Below are 25,513 nucleotides of genomic sequence, written 5' to 3' on the forward strand. Positions count from 1 at the left end.
ACTTAGAGAACGTCATTGCTCACTGCCCAAAGTTTTCTAGCCACTTCCTTGAGTCTAGGTCAACTACTCCGGACATTGGGCCCAACACTGGGGCTCAATAAACACTGATCAAACTGAATTTAAAAATGATCCTGTCTCGCCTGGCCGGTGTGGCTCAAGGGACTGAGTGAGCATCGTCCCATGGACTGAGAGGTCCCGGTTAGATCCTCTGTCAGGGCACATGCCAGGGTTGAGGGCTCAAGTCCCCCTAGGGGGCGTGCAGGAGGCAGCTAACTAATGTTTCTATCTCTCTCTCATTTTAAAAAATCAATAAAAGCATATTTAAAAAATAAATAAAAATGATTCCTATCTCTTTCGATCCTGCAGACAATGACATTTTTATTCACCCCCATTTTATAAATTGATAACTTGAGGTATCAGTGGTTAAATATAAGTCACACCGCCACGTGAACTTCCTTGGTGTTCCTCCAATAGGGAAAGAGTGACTTATATTTCACCAGCCCTATCTCTGCCAGCCATAGTATATCATTATTTTTTTGGTTATTAATTATTGGCTTTTCCCACTAGAATGGAGTTTCATGAGGGCAAGAACTTTGTTTTGTGCACTGCTGCATTCTCTTTCCTAAAACTGCCGGACACATAGAGGGTGCTTAAGAAATATATGAAGACTGCCCTGGCCAGTTTGGCTCGGCGGTTAGAGCGACGGCCTGTGGTCCAGAGAGACCCGGGTTTGGTTGTAGTTTGTCCCCCGCCCTGGTTGGGTCGTGCCACCACCACTCATCGATGTGTGTGTGTCTCTCTCCCCCTCCTACTCTATCTGAACAACAAAAAGAAACACAAGAAGAGGAAGGGATGGTGTAAAAGGCCTCACTGAGGACTGCGCTCTCTGGGCCTGCAGGGGGCGCTCCAACCCTGCCCCCCAAAATAGGCCCTGCCTCTCGCGCCCAGCAGACGCGCGTGCGTTGGAGGTTGGGCGCCGCCGTCCCTCTTTTAATTGAGCATGCGCGCCGGAAGCCCTGTCAGAGCGGCGCGTGCGCACGCGGAGCCTCCGAGAAGCTTGAGCCGGAGTGGAGTCGGGGCTGAGGGGCACCATGCTGTCCCCCGAGGCGGAGCGGGTGCTGCAGTACCTGGTGGAAGTGGAGGAGCTGGCCGAGGCGGTGCTGGCGGACAAACGGCAGGTGGGAGGCGCGTCCGCCGCGCAGGGGCCCGGGTGCAGCTGTTAGGCCTGGTGGTGAGCGCCGCAGGGAAGTGCGCAGGGTCCGGAATCTGGCTCCCGCCCCGCGGGCAGTCAGCTTACCGGGCCGGTGGTCTGATGGCCGTGACGACAAACATGGCAGATTGAGCGGCGCCGCACCCATTTGCCCAGCACGCACTCCGGGAGCGCCTGCTCTTGCTAGCCATCCTGTCTCTCCATCCCTCCTTTGCTCTTCACTGTACCATCCGGACCCCGAACCGTTACCTTCGGGGCAGTTTACCAGAACCCTTTTTTCAAAAGGCGGTTCCTGGGCTCCCTCACTGACCTGGGCTCTGCCGTCCCAGTCAGGGCCCGGAGGGGAGAAGAGGGACAGAAAAGAGGTCTTAGTGGCCTGGGACTGCGCGGGGGTGGGGATGTGGGAGGACTCGGACCCGGGGCGTGGCGGACTCGTAGACCTGGGCAGGGAGCTGGGGTCTGATTCTAATTAGGTGCCAAGGGTTTGAAGGAAGTTGGGTGGAGGTGGGGGGCAAAGGGTGAGGTAATTGGATTTAGGTTTTAAAAGGATCCCTCCCGCTGCTCTGGAGCAGAGTAAATACAGGATTGCAGGGGGCCAGCCCAGGAGAGGGATGGGTTTGGACTGGGGTGGTGGTGATGGAGACAGTGGGTGGGTCAGAAATATATTTTGGAGATGGGCTTAGTAGATCTTGGTGGTTACATAATAAGGGGCGAAGGAGCAGGAGGAGTCAAGAATGATTCATGACTCATCTTCAGTTAGAATGGTTGGATGGTTGGTCCGTCAGCGATTTACTGAGAAGGGGAAGACTTGAGGGAGAGCCTGTTAAACACAGCATCAGTGTGCTGAGCCACGATAATAATAGTTCATTTGTGAGTACTTACCATGTGTCAGATACTGCGCCAATAACACATTTCATTCCTGGCTCAATAACCTGTGAGGTAGGTACTGTTCATATCTCCGATTTTCAGAGAGGTAACTAGGAAGATGAAATCGCACGGTTCATAGTGGGCAGCAAGATTCAAACCTGGGTATTCTGGCTCTAAAGCAGCATCCGTATTGTACTCCCTCTTCACTTCTTTAGTAGCTGCTGTGTTGTCACCACCATCCCAGTGCCCCGCCCCTTCTGTTCCGGTCTGGTATTATTGGGCTTCTCATGATCCTAGGTCAGGGTCAGCTGGAGGGGCTTACCCAGGGAGAGGTTTCTACTCTCTGGTGATTCTGAAATGCCCTAAAGCTTGAGAACCAGCGCTCGAGTGGATAATAAAAAATTATCTGTTTAGTCAGCGTTTTCCCAGCACCTTCTCTGGGGGGGAAACACCTGCACAACATATGGTCTTTAAGGACCTGGAAGCTGGGTGGGGGAAGAAATACACTCACGCATCAGTCCATTTTATTTTATTTTTTAAATATGTTTTTATTGATTTTCAGTGAGAGAGGAAGGGAGAAGGAGAAAGAGATAGAAACATCGTTGTGACAGAGAACCATTTGATCAGCTGCCTCCTGTATGCCCCTCACTGGGGATCGAGCCCACAACCCTGGGCATGTGCCCCAACCAAGAATCGAACCAGTGACTTCTTGGTGCATGGGTTAACTCTCAACCACTGAGTCACATCGGCCGGGCTACATCAGTCTATTTTAGCAAGGGGGGAAGGGCACGTGATGAGGCTGGAAAGGTGGACAGAGGCCATTCCTGGAAGTAACCCAGGAATGATGCCTTGTTGTCTCTGTTAGGTTTTAGGAGAGAGGTGGGTCTGTTGGCAGGTGACAGGCTGGGGCAAGAAGTAGCTGAGTTCCCTCCTGCTCCTATGGTTTTCAGATTGTGGACCTGGACGCCAAAAGGAATCAGAACCGAGAGGGCCTGAGGGCCCTGCAGAAAGATCTCAGCCTCTCTGGTAAGTCAAGACTTCCTCAGTATTGCCCAGAGGGCCTGTTCAGTTTTCCTTCTAAGGCCTTTGCCTTGTTCCTAATAGAAACCAGGCAGGAGGCTACAGGCATGTGACACAGCCTGTGGGGATAGGAGAGAAAATGTCACAGGTCTGACACAAACTGTGGCTCAGGGTTTCAGCTCTCACCTCCATAACAGGCCATTAGGTGTTGGCTTACACTGATGGCACTGGGAAAGTGCTAGGGGGTATAAAAGCAGTGTGGTTCCTGCCCTCGTGTTCTACAAATGAGTAGAACAACATAAGTACATACTTGAAAATCGTGAGAAAGCTGAAGGGACTAGGCATGAGATAGGTGTCAGAAAATGAGATGGGGGCTCTTAGAGGCCAAGTGGCTGCGACAGAATAAGCAAGGAGGGTAGGGCATGTGATGAGGCTGGAAAGGTGGACACAGCCCAGGCCATAATGAAGGAAAGTAGGTTGAATTTTATTTCAAGTGCATTGGAAAGTCTAAAACCTTCCAGGTCTTTTTCATCTCACTAGAGTAAACTCTAGAGTCCTGCAAGACCCCGTGTAATCCAGATTCCCTTGCCCTCTCCAACATCATCTCTATTCTCCCCCTCACTGACTCTATCCTTACTGGCCTCCTTGCAGCTCCTAACACCCCAAGCACATTACTGCTTTTTGCTGCAGGGCTCACACCCTTACTTTCTTAAAATCTCTGTCCAGATGTCAGCCATTTCAGACCACTAGGTATGAATAACAAGTCTCTCCTGCTGCGGCATTTCCTATCCCCTTAACCCTGCTTTATTTTTCTCTACAGTAGTTAGACTTGTCAGGGTCAGAAAAATGAAACCTTTGCTTGTTTATTCCCCCTCCTCCACTATAACTTAAGCTATATGAGTGCAAGAACTCTGTCTTGTTCTGTGGTGTTTTCAGCATCTAAAACAATGCCTAGCACATAGTAGGTGCTCAAAAATATTTGTTGAAGGAATGACCGTTTTCCATTTCAGAAGATGTGATGGTTTGCTTTGGGAACATGTTTATCAAGATGCCTCACCCTCAGACAAAGGAAATGATTGAGAAAGGTAAGGCCTCCTGGGCACGGGGCAGGGACACAGCTGCCTCCTATACCAGTCTTAGTCTTAACAAACCTGAGAGTCAGGCTTTGGGCAGCTTGATGAGAGGCACCCAGGTTAAAGGGTTTAGATTAATGTGAGTTTCAATCTCTGCTCTGCCACTATGACTTGTTTCATCATCTCTAAAGGGGGGAGGGGTTTCATCTCTGTAGCATAGTTGTTTTGAAGTTGAGAGAAAACAGTATGTGTTCATAGCATAATGCTCATCAGTGTGGAACAAGCTGGACCACAAATAACAGAAAACAAATTGAGGCTTAAGAAAATTTGGTTCTGTTTTTCTCATCTAAGAGTTGGTCCGAGTCAGCCACCCAAGACTGGCACTGCTGCTCAGCAGTGTCACCTTAGCATATTCTCATGGTGGTTGTGTCATCATTGCAGGCCTCATGTCCACGTGCCAGGCTGGAGGAAAGGCAAAGGGCTTTCTCCATATATGGCCTTGCCTTCTATTTTGGAAATTAGACTGTACTCCTCAGGGACTTCTGCTGACACCTCAATGGCAAGAACTAAGTCACATGGCCACCAAAGCTTCCAGAGAGCCTGGCATAGTCAGCTTTTATTTTTCACATCCTCTACAAGAGAGACTGGGTTGAAAATGGGGGCTTGGGGAGGATGAACTCTAGGGTCTGCCATAGCCCGGCTATTCAACAATGTTTCTTAAATATATATGACCACAATTCCCAAAGTTCTTTGGAGACACATCATAAAGACAAACAGTCAGGCTGCAAATGGGTCTTTGGCTGGGAAAAGGGCAGGTTATACATATTTTCTCTTTTCTACATTTTCTAAATGTATGGTCAAGAGGTCCAGCAAGGTTGGCTCCATCCCTGAAGATAGGGTGTTTCCATCCCTGTTGAAATAAAAAGTCTAGTAAAGGAAACTAGATTAGCTTGGAAGAGAAGTTTCTGGCTGTCCTGTTGAAAAACATACACAAACATTATGGTTATAAAATTGAATTGTCATTGCACTTGGGTGGTGGGCTGGAGGCTGCTTTCCGAGGGGGTTGCTTGCCTGGGTTCAGGATCTGGTCCTCAGCTTTCTTGGTCCATAAATGTGGTCATGTCACTGTACTTAGAGCGGGTCTGGGACATCATTATCTGTGGTTCTCAGATATTGACACAAGCTAAACTAGCCCATAAGAGATGGGTTACTCTTTTACATTGAGCAAACCATTGCCTAGGCCAGAGGCTCAGCTGGTCAAGATCTTTTCTCCTCATCAGGAAGAATGAAAGTTGTGGGGAAGACAAACTAGCTAGAATGTTCCTTGTCCTGGCCAGTTTGGCTCAGCAGTTAGAGCATTGGTCTGCGGTCCAGAGAGCCTGGGTTCAGTGCCTGCTAAGGGCACACACCTCTGTTGCAGTTTGTCCCCAGCCCCGGTTGGGTCGTGCAGGAGGCAGCCACTCGATGTGTCCTTTTCATGTCGATGTTTCTCTCTCTTCCTTCGATGCTCTCCCTCCCACTCTGTCTGAACAAAAGATAGAAAAATGTCCTTGGGTGAGGATAAAAATAAAATAAATAAAAATTAAAATATAAAAAAAAGCCCTCGCCGGTTTGGCTCAGTTGGAGCATCGGCCTGCGGACCAGAGAGTTCTGGGTTCAGTTCCCGCTAGGGGACACGTACCAAAAAAAAAAAAAGGTTGTCCCTTGTGAGCAAGTGAAAATGGAGCAGGTGGAGGGGGTTGGGTGACATTAGTCAGTTGCATCATTGACTTGAGTAGTTTCCACTTCTCATGGTGCAGTTTGCTTCCAGGTGCAGTCTGTTAAGGTAAGATAACCTTTTCTGTTCACTAAGGCTAATTAGGTTAAGCTTGAGCATTCAGCTTGCCCGTTGATTGTTTAGGTCTCATGTTACCACATCATGCTTTTCTAAAAACCCCCTGATGGACTTGGGTTTATAAAATTCGTTCGCCACCCATTTTCCAGTCATCTTAGGGTAGATTGGGTGTAGGTTCTTTATTGTATTCTTTCAATTGAATCTTCTCTTAATTTCACTTGGGAGGGTGACCTAACATCCTAATGTTGCCTTCCCTGTGCATTGACCAGCCCAGAGTACTTTGCATAATGAAAACAGGACAGGAGACTGAGAGTCAGGGGGCTGGTCTGCTCAGCCCCATCCCGGGCTCACTCAGGGTTATGTGCAGGTCATGTTGCTTCTCTAGCCTTTGGTTACTTCCTTAATAGGTCTCTGAAGTCCTTTTCCTTCCTGAATGCTGAGAGCCCTTGCTCTCAAAGGGGCTAGGGAGAGGCTGGCATCCCTGACTCCCTTTGGGTCATTCTGTCTATAGTATAATCTCATCTGTTTGCCCACCTCATTTTTCAGATCAGGATCATCTGGATAAAGAAATAGAGAAACTCCGGAAACAACTTAAAGTGAAGGTCAACCGCCTCTTTGAGGCCCAAGGTATTAGCCTGGGCAGGTTGGGGAGGGCAGGAAACCCAGAGGGTACAGAACCATCAACACAGACTTAGAGGGCAGAGTAGGAAAGCCCCTTCTAGGTGGCAATGGCCTGAACAGCGTGTGAGGGGCACTGAAGCTGTGGGCAGTGGGCAGTGGGCAGTGGTTGTCTGTAGTGGTCCCGAGATAGAATGGACAAGGATGTTTGTAGGGTCTTCTTCCTATCACAGGTTCTTTTCCAGGCTCTAGGAGTGGCTGAGGTATCTTATGGTTTATGCCATGGTATGGCGTGAGGACCAGTATAGCTCCGACTCAGAAGCTGAATTTCTAGGTAAACCTAACCACTTCAGATCAGTCACAGATACGGCAGAAATCTGGAGGTTTCTGAGCATGAGAGTCATGATTTTCCAAGTTCTTAGTGACTTAGTAGCGGGTGTTAATGTCCATTATTTAGTACATTGCAGATTTGAGGCTCTTCCCTGTCAGTCCTCAAAGCCAAGTGTTTGGCTGTTTGAATGCAGTGTCAGCTCCTTTCCCAGGCCTGACTCCAGGGCCAGTAGGTTGCACGGCAGGAGGCCCAAATGCGCTGATGGATTGTCTTCTCCCCCTAGGCAAACCGGAGCTGAAGGGCTTTAACCTGACCCCCCTCAACCAGGATGAACTTAAAGCTCTCAAGGTCATCTTGAAAGGATGAAATTCAAGAACCAAGATAGGGGACCTAAGACCAGGATCCCCCCCACCCCACACCGGAGTCATATAGGACCCAGAACTCTCCAACCTTGAAACCTGTAAGGACAGGATCTAGCCTGCACTGGGCACAGGCATTAGCAATCTGGCCATGGCTCCTGGATGCAGCCTCTCTATCTGTAGCACTTGACTGCTCTGTGACAGCAGGAGGGAACCCTCAGCCCGCCAGTGTCTGCAGGGCCTGACCACTGGGGCTGAATGGACACAAGACCCATTGACAGGCCTGGCAGCCACCAGTGGGTGGGTGAGGGCAGCGCCTGTGGGGGTATGAGAATGACTGCAACAGACACTTCTCAACAGTGGCCTGCTGTTTAAATGGGCCCTGGGCAGGGAAGAAGGGAGAGGGAAGAGTGGGAGCTTCATTCCAGCATTCCTCTCAGAAAGGGAGACACACATTTTCAAGCAGCGTGCGTAACAGAATTGGGATAGAGCAGGAGGCTCACAGGTAGTTTCTGAATGAAGGACAGAATCTTGGTGCTTCGTGGTTCACCACACTCTCTGTGGAGCAGACATACCGTTTCTCCCCACTGGTTCCATTTTGGCCTGTTTTCCTGCTTGCTCCCAGATGGAGCCCAGAGTAGGTAGGTGCTGCTTACCAACCCCCCGCAGCTGCTCTTTCATCAGGAAGGCCTTGCGGAGTCCTGCACCAGCGATGGGTGAGGAGACTGCCTCTTACCATGCTTCATGCATCCAGGATGCCCCTCCACCACCTCTGGAAGCAGGGCCGGGGCCAGCGCTGCTCTCAGATTTCCCTTGGTCTCAGGTCCTAATGTGAATGTGCTGTGAAGGCAGCACGGTGTCGTTCCTGTTCACTGAGAGCTCAATAAAGGTTACCTAAATGGATGAACAGCAGCTTCTAATCTTTACCTCATTTTGTCCTTAATTGAGGGCACACCACTTCCTTTAGGATACCACCTATGCAGGGCAGGGTTCCTCCTTGAAATGATAGGATTAGACAGGCAGTGACAACAAATGGCGAATCGGAGAGGGCACACTGCTGTCCCCTTGCTCCACTCAGCTCCTGCCGATAGTTACATGGGAACACAGGCTGGTATGGCCACATCTTACATTTTCAAGAGGAGCTAGCAATTTGGATTTTAAATCTTAAATATTACTAATTAAGAAAAAAAATGTTAAACTCTGGTGTTGGCCAAACAAAGTACCTTATATAAATCAAATTTGGCCCAGAACTACTATTTTGCATCCTCTTGAGTTTTTTAGTAGAAATTTCTAGGTGTTTTTTCCATGATGACCCAAAGAGTAGGGACATGGAATTGGAAACTAAATGAAAAAACAAAACTAAACTAAATGTTCACAGTAGAGTAAAGGAAATGATAGCTCCAGGCAGTGGGATACTACACAGCTACAATCAAGAATAAGGAAGTTCTTAGTTCTCTTTTCCATCTTGCAAGATGGCGGGTGAAAAAAAAACAGAAGAAACCTGAAGCCAAGAAGGCTGATGGTGGTGGCAAGGTTAAGAAGGGTAACCTCAAGGCCAAGACACCGAAGAAGGGGAAGGCTCACTGCAGCCGAAACCCTGTCCTAGTCAGAGGAATTGGCAGATACTCCCGATTGCCTGTGTGTTCCCTGAGAGGCCATGTACAAGAGGAAGTGTTCAACAGCTAAATCCAGGATTGAAAAGAAAAAGGAGAAAGTTCTTGCTATTGTCACAAAACCAGTTGGCGACAAGAATGGTGGTACTTAAGTGGTTAACTTTGCAAGATGTCTAGATACTATTCTACTGAAGATGTGCCCCTGTTGAGCCAGAGCAAGACACGGCATGTGAGAAAACCGCGGGCCTGCATCACTCCCAGGACCATTCTGGTCGTCCTCACTAGGTACAACAGAGGCCAGAAGGTGGTTTACCTGGAGCAGTGGAGCAGAGGCTTGTGACTGGACCTCTGTCCCTTAGTTCAGTTCCTCTGTAGTACACATCAGAAATTGGTCATTGCCACCTTCACCAAAGTTGGTATCAGTAGTGTGAAAATCCCCAAACATCTCACTGATGCTTACTTCAAGGAGAAGCTGCGCAAGCGCAGACACCAGGAGGGTGAGATCTTCGACACAGAAAGAGAAATACGAGATCACAGAGCAGAGTGAGGTTGATCAGAAAGCCCTGGGACTCACAAATCTGCCCAAAATCAGCTCCAGGGCTACCACTTGCTCTGTTTGCTCTCCCAAATGGGCGTTATCCTCACAAACTGGTGTTCTACATTTCTTATGAAAAACCTAACTAAATAACTGATCTGTTAAAAAAAAAAAAAAAAAAAAAAAGAATAAGGAAGCTCTTTGAGCACTGATTTGGAACAAGCTCCAAGATTAAGTGAGAAAATCAGGGGGCAGGACAGGTGTCTAATAAGCTGGTGATTTGTATGCAATCACTAATTATGTGATTCCCTCGAAACAGAAATTGCATGTTCGGGGTGGAAGGGAAGGACATGTTGCTGTTATATTAAATATTTTTAAATATATATTTAGAAAGTAGGAGTAGCAACATTCACTTTGATAGATATTATCCGGTATGACAGCCTCACTCACAATTTCCCCATGTGAACATTGCCCCTACCTATCTGGCAGGGTAGATGCTAGGCCAAAAAGAGCCAGTTGGATTCTGCTGGAAAGATGGAACTTGTGCCTGGGGCTGTCTGGGCTTACCTCAGTCACAGGGATGGAGGGAAGTCACCACACTGGAGGCAGGAGGCCCAGAGTGGCTGGCTTCTGGCCTTCCCAAAGCTAATTGGTTCACTTGGATTTGCCAGTATTTCCCTTCCAAAAGCCCTTCCCATCTCTGGGTAGTTAGATTCTGTTATTTGCAGACAAAAGAACTGTCCTGAAAGCAGGGAGAGTGGTGGAGGGAGCTGCCTGGTGTCCCGTGATGGGTCTCCCATGGAGCAGTTAGCTCACCAGCCCACTTGTAACTCCTCTTAAACCAAGAGGAGGCATAGGAGTGTGGAAAATGCAGAAATTTTTACTTGCACCCAACTCCTTAAGCCATCTCCTTGCCTGCCAGGCCAAGGCTTTCTGGTTTAAAAAGCTCAGCTCTCAACCTCAAGTGGGAAGGACCAGAGAGGCACCTTCGTCACCCAGATGACTTGGTAAGTAAACCTTTGCCAGAGACCTGCATGAGTTCCCCTGACATGCACGGAGAGGAAGATGTACAGGGCTCAGTCCTCCAGACCCCCAATAAACAATCTAGTAAGTGCTTGCTTTGCAAGCACAGCTTAAGACAAGTTCCCTAGCCTGCGAATCCTTGCTCTTGGAGGACTGTTTCAGCCCTGACCTGAGAGACATCAAAGGGTGAAAGCCAGGAGGACGTGGCTGCAGCTAACAGCCATCCCCTGAGCGAAGCCTGGTGTCCAGTAATTTCGAGTAAGGCCTGTGCTCATTTATTAGATGTGATCTCTGGGATAGAACTCGCTGACTTTTTACTCTGGGCCTGTTAGCCAAGCCAGCCTGTTAAGGTTAAAACCCATCCAGTCCAGGGCATTGGCTGTCTCCTGGTGCAAAGATGCACAGGGGTCAGGTGGGGGAATCCAGAGGGCCCAGGTCGAGCAGCAGCTGAGCCAGAGGGAGGCGCGTGCTCTGAGCTGTTTCTGTGCTGGAAGTGGAGTGGGAAGAGGACTGGCTGGCAAGGCACCTCTCAGGGTCGCTTTCCTCCCAGCGGCTTGGAATTAGCTGGAAGCTTTCTTCTGGCCTTGAAGGGAGCGGAACAGCTGCCTCAGTTGTTTTTTTCGATCATTGACGCAACCTAGAAGGAAAGTGGAGTGTTGGCTGGGAGGGCCTGTCCTTGGAAAGGGGGGTTGGGGAGAGTGGAGCACCTGCACTTCTGCTACCTGATGGGAGGAGGAGAGCAGCCGTGCAACCATGGATGGCCTATGGTTTGCATCCTGAACTGCCATGGCCTTCAGGCAGGTATTTTCCTCTTTGAGCATCAGTTTTCTTATCTGTAAGTCAGGTACCTGCTTTATGGGAGGAGTGTAAGGATCATCAAAGGAAGGTAACATTCACTGGGGATTTACCTTAGGGAATGCTTCAGGTGCTGATGTGGATTAACTTGTTGAGATCTCACCAGAATAATGTATAGCAGAAAAAACTGAGGTTCAGAGAGACTCCAAATCACAAAATAGTTTGCTCCAAATCACACAATAAGTAGCAGATCTGGGGTTTGAACCCAGGCTAACTGAGCTCTAGAGATCAAGTTCTTAATCACTACCCCACATTGCTTTCCTTCTGGCTTCACTCAGTGAAAATGCGTCTAAAGCTAGCACAGTGCCTAGTCCCTAATAGGTTAAATGCTAGCTTTCTCCTTACCCGACCCCATGTGTCAGGCACAGGAGGCTAAGGGAGGAACCTCTTCCACAAGCGGCCCCTACTCTCATGGAAGTGTGTCCCAGGCCGTCCATGCTTCTGAGACACCTCTCTGGGCACATTCATGGTGTTACACACTTCCTGTTTGCTCTCAGAGCTGATCCTGGAAGCAACTCCATGGTCATTTAATCTTGTACCAGGCACATTGATGGCACTCACAAATGCTGGTTGAATGATGAATCGACATGGCCACGACTACTGACCTGGAGGTGTTGGCCATCTTTCTTACCACCCAAAGCCCCATTCCTGACTCCTAGGCACTCACTGCTCATCAAGGCCTACTATATGCATCCCCAGGGTTCCATGTAACCCTGTTTCAAATGTAACTGCTTCATTCATAACTCCCAAATCTTGGAATTCTAGACTCATCTTCCTGAATTATCTGCTGATCTTTTCACCAGGAGATCTCTCAACACATCCATAATGCATTTCATCAATATTCTTCCCAGCCCCAACCAGCTCCTCTTGTACTCATCACCATGTGCCCTGGCACTCCACTGGATATTTGGGAATTATTCTAGAGACTTCTCAAGCAGTGGCTCTCAACCTAGGCTGTGCTTTAGGGTCATCTGGTTTTAAAAAGACATGTCCAGACTAACTCTTTATCCCCAGAAGGCATCAGTCTTTTTAAAGCTCCCATGTGATTCCAATATGCAGCCAAAGTGGAGAAGCACAGTTCTGAATCTTTGCTACTCAGACAGGGTCCAGAAACGAGCAGCATCAATGTCGGAGGTGGAATGTTAGCGAAGAGAGCTGCAACAGCTCCTCCCTTCCCTATATGCACCTCTCTCTGCAAGAGACTTTGCTGTTCCTTCCCCCGAGGTGTGGAGTCTGTTTCCTTGCCCCATGAATCTGGGCTGGACTAGCTTTAACTAATGAATTGTGGAGAAATGATATTGTGAGACTTCGAAGCCTGAGTGTCAAGAGGCTTCACTATGTCTTTTCTCGCCTTCTTGGAACCCCGGGACTACCATGTGAAGAAGCCAGGGCAGCACTGCTAGAGGACGAATGGCCACCTAGAAAGAGAGGCCCAGCTGACAATTGGCATCAACCACCACCCATGTCAACAAGGCTATCCTAGGCCGTCAAATCTCAGTAAATCTGCCAGGTGCCTGCAGCTCTATGAGTGACTCTAGGTGACACCTGAAGAATGAATAGCAGATAAGAGCTGTTTTAAGCTGTGAGGTTTGGGGAAGGTTTGTTACACAGTAACAGTTAACTAATAGAGCATCACCTGGGAGTTTGTCAGATATGCAGAATTTTAGGCCCATTCCAGACCTACTGAATCATAATCTTTATTTTAACAAGATTGTATGCACAATTTGAAAGCACTGTGTAGTCATCCTCCAGCCCTGCAATGTGCAGACACTAGGGATCTGCTGTGGAGAAGCCATTCACAAACTTCCTCTCCTTTGCCTTCCTCAAGGCAACTACTTGACATCCCAGGCTTCATTGCATCTTGGGTGGCCATGCGAGCCAGCTCTGATGGATAAGATGTAAGCAGAGGTCCCTGGGAAGATTTCCATTTTGGAATAAACAACTGAAGCTTGAAGCAAAAGCTTTGGTCCTCGGGCTTTCCTGTTTCTTCCTGCCTGGGACAAGGATGGTGTCTGGAGTTGGAGCAGCCATCTTGCAACCACGAGGCAACAAGCATAAGCACCAAGGCAACCTGCTAAGTGTGGCAGAGCGAAAAGAGGAGAGGAGAGAGCTGGGTCCTTGGGGGGATCATGCTGCCATTGTGTCAGCCCTGTACAGCCAACCCCAAGACTTCCTGTGGCTCAAGACAAATCAGTTCCTCTCTGGCTAACTAGTAGTTCGCTTTTTTATTGCTTGCAGACAAGCCCAATCCTAAATCATACCAAACCCTAAAAAAGATTTAAAACCTTTTTATAAAAAGAAAGATGTTGCCCTGGTCTGTGTGGCTCAGTGTTTAAAGCGTGGCCTGTGCACCGAAGAGTCACAAGTTTGATTCTTGGCAAGGGCACATATCTGGGTTGCAGGTTCAATCCCCAGCCCTGGTCAGAGTGCATGTGGGAGGCAACCAATCGATGTCTCTCTCACATTGATTCTCACATCGATGTTTCTCTCTTTTTCTCTCTCTCTCCCTCCTTCCCTCTCTTCCACTCTCTCTAAAAATCAATGGAAAAAATATCTTTGGGTAAGGATTAACAACAACAAAAAGATGCCACAAACATTTAAAAAGCAATTTACAAACTCAGTGAAATGTTTACAATAAGCTTGACAGAGAGGTGATACCCTCAACATATTAATATACAAGGCCTTTATATATTTAAAAAATGTGAACAAACCATTGAAAAGTAGATTGAATATGGACAGCTAACAAAAGGAGAATGCAAATGTAAAGATCTGAAACCTCACCAGTAATCAGTAGAATGCACAAGTTAGTAAAGTTTTTTTTTGTTGTTTGTTTGTTTAATTCAGAGCTGGCAAATTTGTGTAATCTTTCTACAGAGCAATTTGGCTGCAATAAATCCATCCTTTTTAACCAGTAATTATATTTCTAGGAATTTGCCCTAAGGAAATAGCCAGATTTTTTAGTTGAGCTTTATGTGAAAGGATGTTCATCATGGCATTGTTTATTAAAGTAAAAAATCGAAGTCATGCCATGTGCTCAATTATAAGAAATTGGTTTCACAAATTTGGCATCTATGCAAACTGGAATATTTTGTAGCCATATGGGAATTTTGTTTTTAACTGTGCTACAGGACGGGAGAGCCTAGCAATTAAGCATTCAGGTTTTGGAGTCAGACAGATTGGAGTTCAAGTCCTGGCTCAGCACTTACAACCGAGACCTGAAGAAGTTGTGTAACATCTGGAGATCATTTTGTCATCTATAGAATGATGATAAAAGCTGCCTAAAAATAAAATGAGATAATGTATGTAAAATATTTCATCTAGACTGGCAAACAAGTGTTTCCAGAAGATAGGCTCTTATCAATATTGTAGAATGATGTGGAAAATGCTGCATGGAAAAGTGGAACTCAAAACCCCAGCCCTATGCCAATTCTGTAAAAGAAAAAAATACGAATATATGCATTTTTAAAAACTGGAAGGAAATACACCAGATTGTTAAAGATAGTTATGTCTGGATGGTTTTTTATTTCCTTCTTTAGTTTTCAAATATTCTACAATAAGTGTGAATATTTTTATAATCAGAGAAATTTTTTATTTTTTAAAACACCAATTTTAAAGTCAAGGCTTGCAATGTTCTAGGCATATATTGAAATATAAACTATTTAATCTCCATTTTACAGGTGAGGAACAAAGAGGATAAGTCCTTGGTTCAAGGTTATATAGCTGTGCCAAGCTGCCAGTCCTAGACTACCTGGCACGTCCCAGGACATATCCCTGGTGCCCACTTCCCACCTGGCCCCACATACCAAGGTGTGTGTTGGTCACAAAGTTTCCCATCTCTGACAGGTCAGGAGCCCCCTCCTCTCTGCTGACAGGGCCGTCATTCCACATGAGGTCAAAGCCTCCCACTCTCTTCTCCCTTCCTGTGAGCCTGGACAGGCGGAGACACAAAGAGTTAAAGAAAGTGAACCTGGTGGGACCCAAAGACCCAGCCCAGGTTCCTGACTCATCCCTGAACCTTACTGGTTCCCACACTGTAAGAATTCCTTCTTTTGTCCATTCACTGGCTGTTGCCCTGGCTCCCACACAGGTCTCAAAGTGATCATCCCCTACTTTGGTCCCTTTGCACGAACACTTGTCCTCAGCACTTCTGCATTCTGGTTTAAACTCGGCTGTCTTCCCCAGACCACAAACTCCATGAAGGCAGGGACTGGGTCTGTCCTGTCCTTTATTGTATCCTCAATGTGTGGCACAGGGCCTGGCACACAGTAGGGGCTCAAATGTTTATTGATGAATAAATGATGGTAGACATAGTGGACACCTGAGGTCCCCCTGCTCAGCATCCATTTCACCTTCTTTCAGCCTAAGGGTGCCTCAGTTTTTCCTTTGAGAACCGCTCCTCTCTCTCTCATTCAGGTGGCTCAGGTGAGGTTGACCCCACACCCTGGGAAGTGGACACAAGACCCAGGCCTAATCGGAGTCACAGGGATTGGTTCAGAGATGGCCATGTGACCCAAACCCCACCCATGAGCAATGAGTCAGCCCTCAAACTCTTGCTGGAATAATTGAGAAAAAGCCAATAGAGAAGAAAGAGATAAGAGGGAGAGGGAAAAGGAGAGGGAGGGAGGAAATTAGGGAGGAAGGGAAGGAGGAAGGGAGCAGACAGACCAACCAACACTGACTGAAGTCAGGCCCTGGATTTTTCCATTATAAATAAACATTGTTATAACAATACTGTAGTCTCTTACTGAGCACTTACTGTAGCTAGGCACTTGACAATAAATTATGTTGGTAAATTAATCTAACAATCCTGAGAGGTAGACACAATGTTTCTCATTTCACAGATGAGGAAACAGGCTCAGAGAGGTGAGGTGACTGGCCCAGGGTCCCACAGTCAGGAAGTGTCCAGGAAATCCTGCTGGACAGAATCTCAGAAAGCTGGGTTGACCCTGCTCTGACCCAAAAGGGCTGAGTCCTTGGACCAGGCTCCACCCCTGTGTGGACACATCAGTTTCTCCATCTATAAAATAGCGGGGCAGGCCAGAGTGTCTCTGAGGGCCGCTCAAGTCCAAGGTTCTGGGTTCTACTTTGTCCTTGGTGGAATCCCGATTGTCAGGTACAGGGGTACACAGGAGGCTGCCCTCCTTCACCTGCCCTCCATGTCCACGACATGCAGCGTGTCTTCCAGGAGGCAGGTCTTAAGCTCATAGTCCTCCCGGCTGCTGGCTGTCAGCGATGGGGACGCGTTGACCTCCAGGAGCCATCTGGGGAGGGAGGGGAGTGGAGAGCTTCAGGGTCACTTGGTCCCTGGAGCCCTTGGAATTTTACTGAGAGGCTAGATGGAATGCAGGGCCCCACCCTCAATTCAGCCAGAGCCACTCTCTCCACTTTCCATTAAAAGAAATGTTTCAGTGGCTAAAATTTTTGAAAACAATTGTCACAAATTTGATATCCCCACCGGGACCAGCTGTGTGAACTGGAAAGAGCATTCCATGTCTAAAGGGCTGGCTGTGGCCAGCTCCAGGGGCGTGCTGCCCTGTGGGAGTGTGTGCCCAGAATTGCTAGATCGTCTGAATTTTCCAGAAAAGCCCCAAATCCAGATTTTTATGTGAACATATCCCAATGTTTAGAGATTGTCACTGAATTTCAATTAAAAAGATAAACAAACAAAAAACATTCTGAAGGCCAAATTTCAAGTGTCTGCAGGCCAAAAGCAACCCAAAGGCCTCCAGCTTGCAACCTCTTATTTTGTGCAACCTGGTCATTTACAGCCAAGAACCTAGGCACAGAGAGGGAAGGGCTCACCCAACAGGTCAGTGGGACTCAGGTCTCACTTTCCACTATCTGCTGCCCCCTCCACTTTTGTTTCCCCCATTAGTGTCCACAGTAATGCTCACAGCTACATCTTACCCCAGGGGGCAAAGGGGAGAGACCCATTGGTACCAGAACCCTGTTTTTCTCAAACCTGGGCCAGTCTTAGGTCTTGTTCTATGACTCCTGCTCCTGGCTCAGAAAGCCCTTCAACACCATACAGTGACCGTGGGGAGGGCTGGCCCAGGAGCCGAGGTGCTGGGAGGAGCAGCTCAGCCCAGGAACTATGACCTTGGGCCTGGCTCTGCCCTTGACTTACTGTCTGACCTCAAGCTCCCAGAACAACCCCACTAGTATCACATGAGGGCCATCGCCATGGTCCCTGCCACCTCAGGTTTGTTCTACTCATCGGCTAACCCTCATGGACACTGAGGGAATGCACCAAGTTTTTGACAGGGATCGACATGGTGACAATACTCCCTTACAAGGCACTTTGCATCCCGAAAGCACCAGAGCTTACAGAGGGGAGTTTTCTTGCCTGTCACTAGAGGAGGCTCCCTGACTCCGTAGATATTCAGGAAAGGCTCTTAGTGCCAGGCATGGGGCTCAGTGCACTATAGACAGTACCTCATTCATTCCTCTTAACAATCCTATAGGCACAACAACCGTTTTACAGATGGGCAAACTGAGGCAACAGAAACTGAGATCAAACCCAGGCAGTCCGGGTGCAGTGTGGAAAATGTCCCCACTGGTTTTCGGGGCCACTGGCCCACCCACTTACGGCTTGAGGTCCTGGTCTATGAGGATGTCATAGCCGTACAGCTCGAAGCAGTGCTTGTCACTGATGATCACCTTCTGCACGCTCTGCAGGCTCTTGATGAAGATGTTGTCCATGTCGCTGAAGAGCGTCTCCACTGCCTCTGGCCCGTGCTTGGACGCCAGGTACTGGCGGAAGCGCTGGAGCATCCATTTGCAGCCCTGGGGCCCGTGCACCCGGGTTGGGAGAGGGGGCCTCAGTTAACCGGGACCTGGCCTCCTGGGACCCTCCAACAATCGCATTGGCATAGCCCTCAGGCTTGGACAAGAGGAACCCAGCCCTGAGGCCTGTGACTAGAACCCCAAGTGTGTCCTTCCCTTTGGGATAAAGACTGCATTCCCAATGGGATGTGCCCAACCAGAGTGTTTGAGCCTCTATTTCTAGAGCACAGTCTGGGTACCCACAACCCCAGAAGTGCTTGCGCAAATGCCCTGTGCAGGCCTCTCCCCTGGGCCTGCCTCTCTGAAGACAGATTGCACTAACCATGTGTACACCCCAAGACCCAAGGAGTGATCAACTGCTGTTTGTGGTGGGTAGGGGTAAACAGGACACTCCCACTGTGTGAGTGTGAGCTGGGGGCCGGCTCTCTCCCTGTGCACCTCTGTTTTGGCTCTAAACTCTGAGAAGTCTGAGACTTTTACATTTGAACCTGGCCTTGCAGGATATTAGGTACAAGACAGAATGATAGATGACGAGAGAGAGAGAGAGAGAGAGAGAGAGAAGAGAGAGAGAGAGAGAGAGAGTCATATCTGTCAAGGCAGGAGGAGAGAACACATTTTGTTAGAGGGTGTGTTAGTTTGATTTATAACTTTTCAATGTCCAGGCGTGATGCATGGTTCTCCATCTGTACTCTTGTCCTGGGCCCTGCAAATGGGAAGGGTGGGCCCGGCCTCACTGTGAACTCTAAGTCCAAGACAGGCCTGTCCTGGGCTCTTGGCACTCTAACGCACCACCCTAACCAGTCCCAGAGGCTGTACCTGGAGGGCAGAAGTTCAGCTCACTCACCTTCTTTGGGTGGTAGTCAGGGGACGTCTTTTGCACAGCGACATTGGTGAGGTGAACATCTGGCAGAGGTTGGTGGTCAAGGATCAGTGTGGACAAGAAAAGTGATTTCTGCTCCATGTAGCCCCAGGGACCCTTCCTCAACAATCGATGAAGAAGACAACAAAACAGCCCAGAGGTCACATGTGTGGGCTTTAGAGCCAGATGGGCCTGGGTTCAAATCTTGCCAGCACCTTTACTGGCTGTGGGCCCCCGAGCAAGTCACTGAACCTCTCTGAGTCTATTTCCCCACCTATTAAATGGGAGTACAGCCCTGCTGGTGTGGCTCAGTGGATTGAGCATCGTCCATGGACTGTGAGGTCCCAGTTCAATTTCCAGTCAGGGCACATGCCTGGGTTTCGGGCTCAGACCCCAGTAGGGGGCGTGCAGGAGGCAGCCAGCCGATCAAGGTTTCTCTCTCACATCAATGTTTCTATCTCTCCCTTCCTCTCTCTCTAAAAATTCAATAAAACATATTAAAAATAAATAAATATGGCCCTGCCAGTTTGGCTCAGCAGTTAGAGTGTCAGCCCACAGACCAAAGGGTCTTGGGTTTGATTCCCGGTCAAGGGCACGTACCTGGGTTGCATGTTCGATCCCCGGCCCCAGTGTGGGTCATGTGGGAGGCAACCAATCACTGTATCTCTCTCACATCAATGTTGCTCTCTCTTTCTCTTTTCGTCTCTCCTTTCTACTCTACCTAAAAAGCAATGGAAAAATATCCTCAGGTGAGGATTAAGATAGATAGATAGATAGATAGATAGATAGATAGATAGATAGATAGATAGACAGACAGATAGACAGACAGATAGATAGATAGATAAATGGGTGTATGGTATATTGGCCTCACAGGGTCATTTGAAAGATCAGATAACATTCTGTATAAAAGAATCTCTTATAGTGCCTGGCATAGCTGATATTGGATTATGATTTTTCAGCTCAAAAGGAGAACATTTTCTAACAATTAGAGATTAAATATAGAACAACTATCTCAGGACATTCTGAGCTCTTTGTCACTTGAGGGGTTCAGGCTGGGTGGCCACTTTGTAGGAATATTGAAAAAGTGATCCGGCTTTGGGGTGGGGTCAAGATGGCCTTTGAGGTCCCAGCTCTGAGAGTCTGCTATCACCATGGTGACCACCACCAACACTGACAATGCTTTGCAGCTTACAGAGCGTGTTCACACAAATCATTTCATTTGTTCCCCAAATTATTTGTCTCGAAGAAGAGAGCTTTTTTTAAAAAAATATTTTTTGTTTTGTTTTATTACTCTGTCCTGCAAAGCTATCATTTAGAATCGATGGTCATATAAAGAGTTTCCCAGACAAGAAAAAGCTAAAGGAGTTCATCACCACCAAAACAGCATTATATGAAATGTTGAAGGGTCTTCTTGAAAGAGAAGAAGAACAAAACTATGAACAATAAAATGGCAATAAATACATATCTATCAACAATTGAATCTACAAACAAAATGAGCACGCAGAACAGAAACAGACTCATAGATACAGAGAACTTTTTGTTGCTTGCCAAATGGGAGGGGGCTGGGGTGATGGGTGAAGAAGATGAAGGAATTAAGAAGTACAAATTGGTCGTTAGACTGATGAACCTCAAAGGGAAGTGGGGAGGGAGGGTGGGAAGAGATAAACCTAAGAACTTCTATGCATATATGCATAACCAATGGACACCGACAGTAGTGTGGGGAAAGCAGGAGGGGGGACATCTGTAATACATTCAACAATAAAGATAAGTTTAAAAAAATAAATAAATAAAAATTGTTGTACTGGTGAGATGGATGAAATCGACCCTGTCAATGTGACAGTGAAAATAGAAATCTAGAAAACAACGTGGTCAGATGTCCTTGACCCAGTATTTACACCCCTGTGACATCATCCAAATGAAAACATTTAAATATAAGAAAAGATTTATGAAAAATATGTTTCTTTGCAGCATTGTATGTCATACTAGGAAGAAATGGAATACTTTCCAAACGCCTGCAGCATGGAAGATTAGTAAACCAGTAAATCTGCTCTGTGGAATATTCTGTAACTAATAAAACTGTCTATAAGGAAAATACAGATATTATATTTAGTGAAAAAAAGGTTATACTTCTACAGTGGCAAACAACAATAAAAAACTGTACAAACAAACCTGGGAGGAACTATATCACAACAGGAAGTGGTTATCTCTAGAAAATGTGACTAGACATGGTTTCTTTGCTTTTCCTTTTGTACGTTTCTGCATTTTCCGACTTACACTATTTTTATTATGAAAGCTACATTCTTTAAATGTTTTATTTTTGTTATTAAAGTAATGCACAGCAATTGTAAAAACAATTTATAAGGAAATCTGTAAAGTTGAAAATAAATGTTTCCTGATCTGATTCTAATCTTTCGTAGTTTTCAGAGTTAATAGATAGTAAACATCCTTTATACTTCCTTCTAAACAGAAACATATTTCCCTTAAAGCTAAAATGGGATTATGAACACACCAATTCTACATGCTGCTTGTTGTTTTTCTTAGGTTTCTTTCCATGACAGTCAATCAATCTCGTACTTGCCGACTGCGAGCTGCCTTGCCATTCACCTCACCCTCCCTCGAGGTGGTTTGAATGGTTTCTACTTGTTTACTATTACAGTGTTGAGGTGAGTATTTTTGCATTTTATGTGTACATATGTGCAGATATCTGACTAGTTTATGTATAAACTATATATATATATAGCAAACTATATATATTCTTGTGCACAATTATTACAGTCAGGTAAAAAACATGTCTTGCTGTTTTGTGATCCAAAGTTGCTTTATTATTTGAAATGTTGGTGCGTAATATCTGAAGCAAATGTGGCAAAATATTAATATCTGTTCGATCTGGATGGTAGATGCATGGATTTCTGCTATAGTCTTTTCTGCAGTTTCTTATATTTTTTACATCTTTCAATATTAAAAATTAAAAACAATTAAAAGAAGGGGTAAAAATTACATGCAGTCACTCACTGTGAAAACAGCCAAGCTTCATTAACTAGAAACTACCCCTGGGGCTCAGTCTGTTTAATAAGGCCCCATGATGCCTCAAGATCTGCAAACACTTTGAAATAGGGGAGCGGGCCCTGGCCAGTTTGGCTCAGTGGTTAAATCATCAGCCTGTGGTCCAGAGAGACCCGGGTTCAGTTCCTGCTAAGGGCACGTACTTTGGTTGCAGTTTGTCCCCAGCCCTGGTTGGGTCATGTGAGTGGCAACCACTCGATGTGTCCCTTTCACGTCGATGTTTCTCTCTTCCTCTCTCCCCTTCCCACTCTATCTGAACAAAATATCGAAAAATGTCCTCGGGAGAGGATAAAAAAAAAAAGAAATAGGGGAGTGGTACCCCGACTTGTCCTGATCAGTCACTCTGGGCATGGCATTATTCTAAGTACATTACCTGCACCATTTAATTTAATTTTATTAAAAAAATTTTTTTCTTTATTGCTTTTAGAGAGAGAGGAAGGGAGAGGGAGAGAGAGAAACATCAATGAGAGAGACCATTGATTGGCTGCCTCCCACATGCCCCCCACTGGGGATTTGGTCCACAACCAGGAATTGAACTGGTGACCTCTTGGTGCATGGATTGATGCTCGACCACTGAGCCACACCAGCCGGGCTGCACCATTTAAATTTAATTAAAAAAAATAAATGAGATGGGAAACAAAAATGAAACTAGAATAAATTTGATGACTTGCATCTGATAAATGCTTGTTAAATTTACAAAATAAGACACAATGGAAATGCTGAAGTTGGCAAAATAAAAATAAAAACCAAATTATAAAAAATTTTCAGGGGGGCCATCTCCCATTCCAACATGCAGGCCAGGCAAATGCACTGCCTTGGACGGACATTTAATCAAATGATGAGAATAAGGCAGTGAGCTGAGAATTGGCTAAAAGCTTTAGTTGGATTTTACAAACCAGAAACTTGGCAGCCTCATCTTCCATTTCCATCTCTCCCACATAAGTAATCCAGTCCTGCGATCTCTAATATATTTCATACTGTTTACCCCCTTTTTATCTGATTCTCATGTCTAAAAATCTAGAAAACATTTTTTTGATGTTGATATTTTAACCAGATAACACATTCACATGGTTCAAAAGTCAACAGGTATAAGGATGTATATAAGGAAATATCTCCTTCCCACCCCTGTTCCCACCCACCCATTTCTCTTCCCAAAGGCAACTTCTGTTTCCAGATTTTTGTACATCCTTTCAGAGATGTCTATGTACAGATAAAAACATGTAGAGAGATGTTTTTGACATGAATGGGAGTATACAGGGTTCTATACTTTGTTTTTTTCCCAATTACTGATACACCTTGGAGATTATTTCACAGAAAGCACTTCCCCCATTACTTTTTAACAGCTACATAGTATTCCGTTGTCTAAATGAATCATTCATTTAGTTGTTTCCTATTTTTTCACTCTCACAAACAAGGCTGTACAGTGAAAAACCTTTAAACCTCCACTTTCCTACATTGTACATGTACCTGTAGGAGAAAGTCCTAGAAGGAGAATTTCTGGGTCAGAAGGTATGTGCATTCGTCTTTCAATAGACATTTTCCAGATTGCCTCCCAAGAAGCTGTACCAATGTACACTCCCACAAACAACGTATTTATTTCCCTAGCCTTGCCAACACAGTGGCTTACCACATTTTTGTCCTTGCCAATTTGATGGATGAAAATGGCATTGCATTTGAGTGAGTGAGCAAATGACTGGGCACAAAAGGAAAGGCACATAAAAGGATGCAAGTGCTCTTCAAAGGGGCTCAAACTGTCCGATCCTATGAGTACTAATAGATGTGAATATTAGAACCTATGAATACGTATCAAGATGAATGTCAGGCACACCACCAATTATGATCATCAAGCAGAGCTATGTAGGATGAGTTGCTCTGAGCAGAGCAGGGCTGCTTTCCTCGGATCACTGGGGGACCTCCCCACCCCTACAAAACCGTAAGCTCCCTGAGGGAAGGGACCAGGCCTGTCTTGTTCACAGCTCTATCTCTTGTGCCCAGACCAGAACTTGCCATTCAGCGGGCACTCAGCAAACATCTGTGAAATGGATGAGCTCTCCCAGGACAGCCAGAGGACAGGAAGGGCAGAGCGCATGGATGGTGGGGAGGCAGGATCCCAGGATACACTGGTCATCAATGCTGCTGAGCGTGAAGCGGGTGTTGGAGAAGCGGGCGAAGCCATCCCGGTACAGCCAGGCCCTCAGGGGGATGTACTGTGATGGAGGTGGGAACAGAGGAAGAGAAAAAGGGAGGGGAATAAATACACGCACTTTCACACCTCCTGGCTTTTGCACCTGCTATTCCTTCCACCTGACATGTCCTTCCTTCTTTCCCACATCACTCTTCAAGAATCTGCTCAAGCCCTGGCCGGTTTTACTCAGCGGTTAGAGCATCGGCCCGCGGACCAATGAGTCATGGTTTCGATTCCGGTCAAGGGCACGTACCTCTGTTGCGATTCATTCCCGGCCCTGGTTGGGAGGCAACCACTCGATGTGTCTCTTTCATGTCAATATTTCTTTCTCTCTCTCTCTCTTTCTCTCTTTCTCTCTCTTTCTTCCTCTCTCTCCCTCCCACTCTATCTGAACAAAAATGGGAAAATATCCTCAGGTGAGGATAAAAAAAAAGAATCTGCTCAAACACCAACCTCCTTTGATTCTACCCCATCCTTTGCCGGAGATGGGGCTGGGGCAAGATGCAGAAGAAAACAAAATTAATGGGCTCTTTCTCTGCTCACCCCCAGGTGTGACACCCTAGCCTCAGGGCGTGTCCATAGTTCCCACTAGACAGTAGGTAAGCCTGTCTCCTTGTGCCCAGCATAGAGTAGTGCACCATGAAGGTTTTTCATGTTTATTTTTTTTTCTTTATTGATTTTAGAGAGAAGAAGGGAGAGGGAGAGAGAGATAGAAACATCAATTGGCCGCCTCCTGCATGCCCCCCCTGGGGATCGGGCCCATAACCTGGGCATGTGCCTCGTGACTGGGAATCGAATTGGTGACCTCTTGGTGCATGGGTCAATGCTCAACCACTGAGCCACACCGCCAGGCACACCATGAAGGTTTTAATGTTTGTTGAATAAATGAATGAATGAATGGATGAGTGGAGAGAGTACAGCAACTCCTTGGTTAAAAGACCAGGTTCTGGGCTAGGTTGCCTGGATTCTAATCCCAGCTCTCACTTACCAGCTGTGTGAGCTTGGGCAAGTCACTCAATCCCTTGTTTCTGTTTCCTCATCTATAAAATGAATAGTAGAACCTATCTCCCTGGATATTGGAGGACTGAATGAGATAAAACCTGCTAAATACCAGAGCCTGGGACTTAGTAGGTGCTCAGTAAATGTTAGCTGTGGTTACCATGGATGACAGAATGAATAAAAATGGACATGTGGAGGGCAAACCCAGATGTTGGGGCACCTAAGATGGTAAAACTTAGTCCTGGCAGGTTTTGCTCAGTGGTTAGAGTGTTGGTCCGCGGAC

At 46.7% G+C, this 25,513-nt stretch overlaps 2 protein-coding genes and 1 pseudogene across 2 annotated transcripts in view; 2 read left to right on the plus strand and 1 right to left on the minus strand.

The window, feature by feature from the left end:
- Positions 1–1,035: 1,035 nt before the first annotated feature.
- PDRG1 (p53 and DNA damage regulated 1) lies at positions 1,036–8,219 on the plus strand. The gene is made up of 5 exons (XM_036245902.1): positions 1,036–1,178; positions 3,028–3,103; positions 4,108–4,182; positions 6,551–6,631; positions 7,237–8,219. The coding sequence occupies exons 1-5, from the start codon at positions 1,092–1,094 to the stop codon at positions 7,317–7,319; spliced, it is 402 nt and encodes a 133-aa protein (XP_036101795.1). The 5' UTR covers positions 1,036–1,091; the 3' UTR covers positions 7,320–8,219.
- Positions 8,025–9,609, plus strand: LOC118618471 (annotated as a pseudogene).
- A 1,434-nt stretch (positions 9,610–11,043) lies between these two features.
- TTLL9 (tubulin tyrosine ligase like 9) overlaps positions 11,044–25,513 on the minus strand; it is a 39,961-nt gene continuing 25,491 nt past the window's right edge. The window contains exons 10-15 of the mRNA XM_036245677.1: positions 24,166–24,253; positions 18,969–19,027; positions 17,928–18,124; positions 16,486–16,599; positions 15,142–15,266; positions 11,044–11,120 (exon numbers count right to left, since the gene is read on the minus strand). Of these exons, the coding sequence (XP_036101570.1) occupies positions 11,044–11,120; positions 15,142–15,266; positions 16,486–16,599; positions 17,928–18,124; positions 18,969–19,027; positions 24,166–24,253 (660 nt within the window). The remainder of the gene's footprint in view (positions 11,121–15,141; positions 15,267–16,485; positions 16,600–17,927; positions 18,125–18,968; positions 19,028–24,165; positions 24,254–25,513) is intronic.

This window comes from Molossus molossus, unplaced genomic scaffold (assembly GCF_014108415.1).
Source record: "Molossus molossus isolate mMolMol1 unplaced genomic scaffold, mMolMol1.p scaffold_m16_p_6, whole genome shotgun sequence".
Lineage (NCBI taxonomy): Eukaryota > Metazoa > Chordata > Mammalia > Chiroptera > Molossidae > Molossus > Molossus molossus.

Bases quoted from the DNA above. Each gene is read 5' to 3' on its own strand.
- PDRG1 (XM_036245902.1), top strand. From the start codon at position 1,092: ATGCTGTCCCCCGAGGCGGAGCGGGTGCTGCAGTACCTGGTGGAAGTG. The intron at 3,104-4,107 runs GTAAGTCAAGAC...TTTCCATTTCAG, and splicing joins GAAAGATCTCAGCCTCTCTG to AAGATGTGATGGTTTGCTTT. The intron at 4,183-6,550 runs GTAAGGCCTCCT...CTCATTTTTCAG, and splicing joins AAAGGAAATGATTGAGAAAG to ATCAGGATCATCTGGATAAA.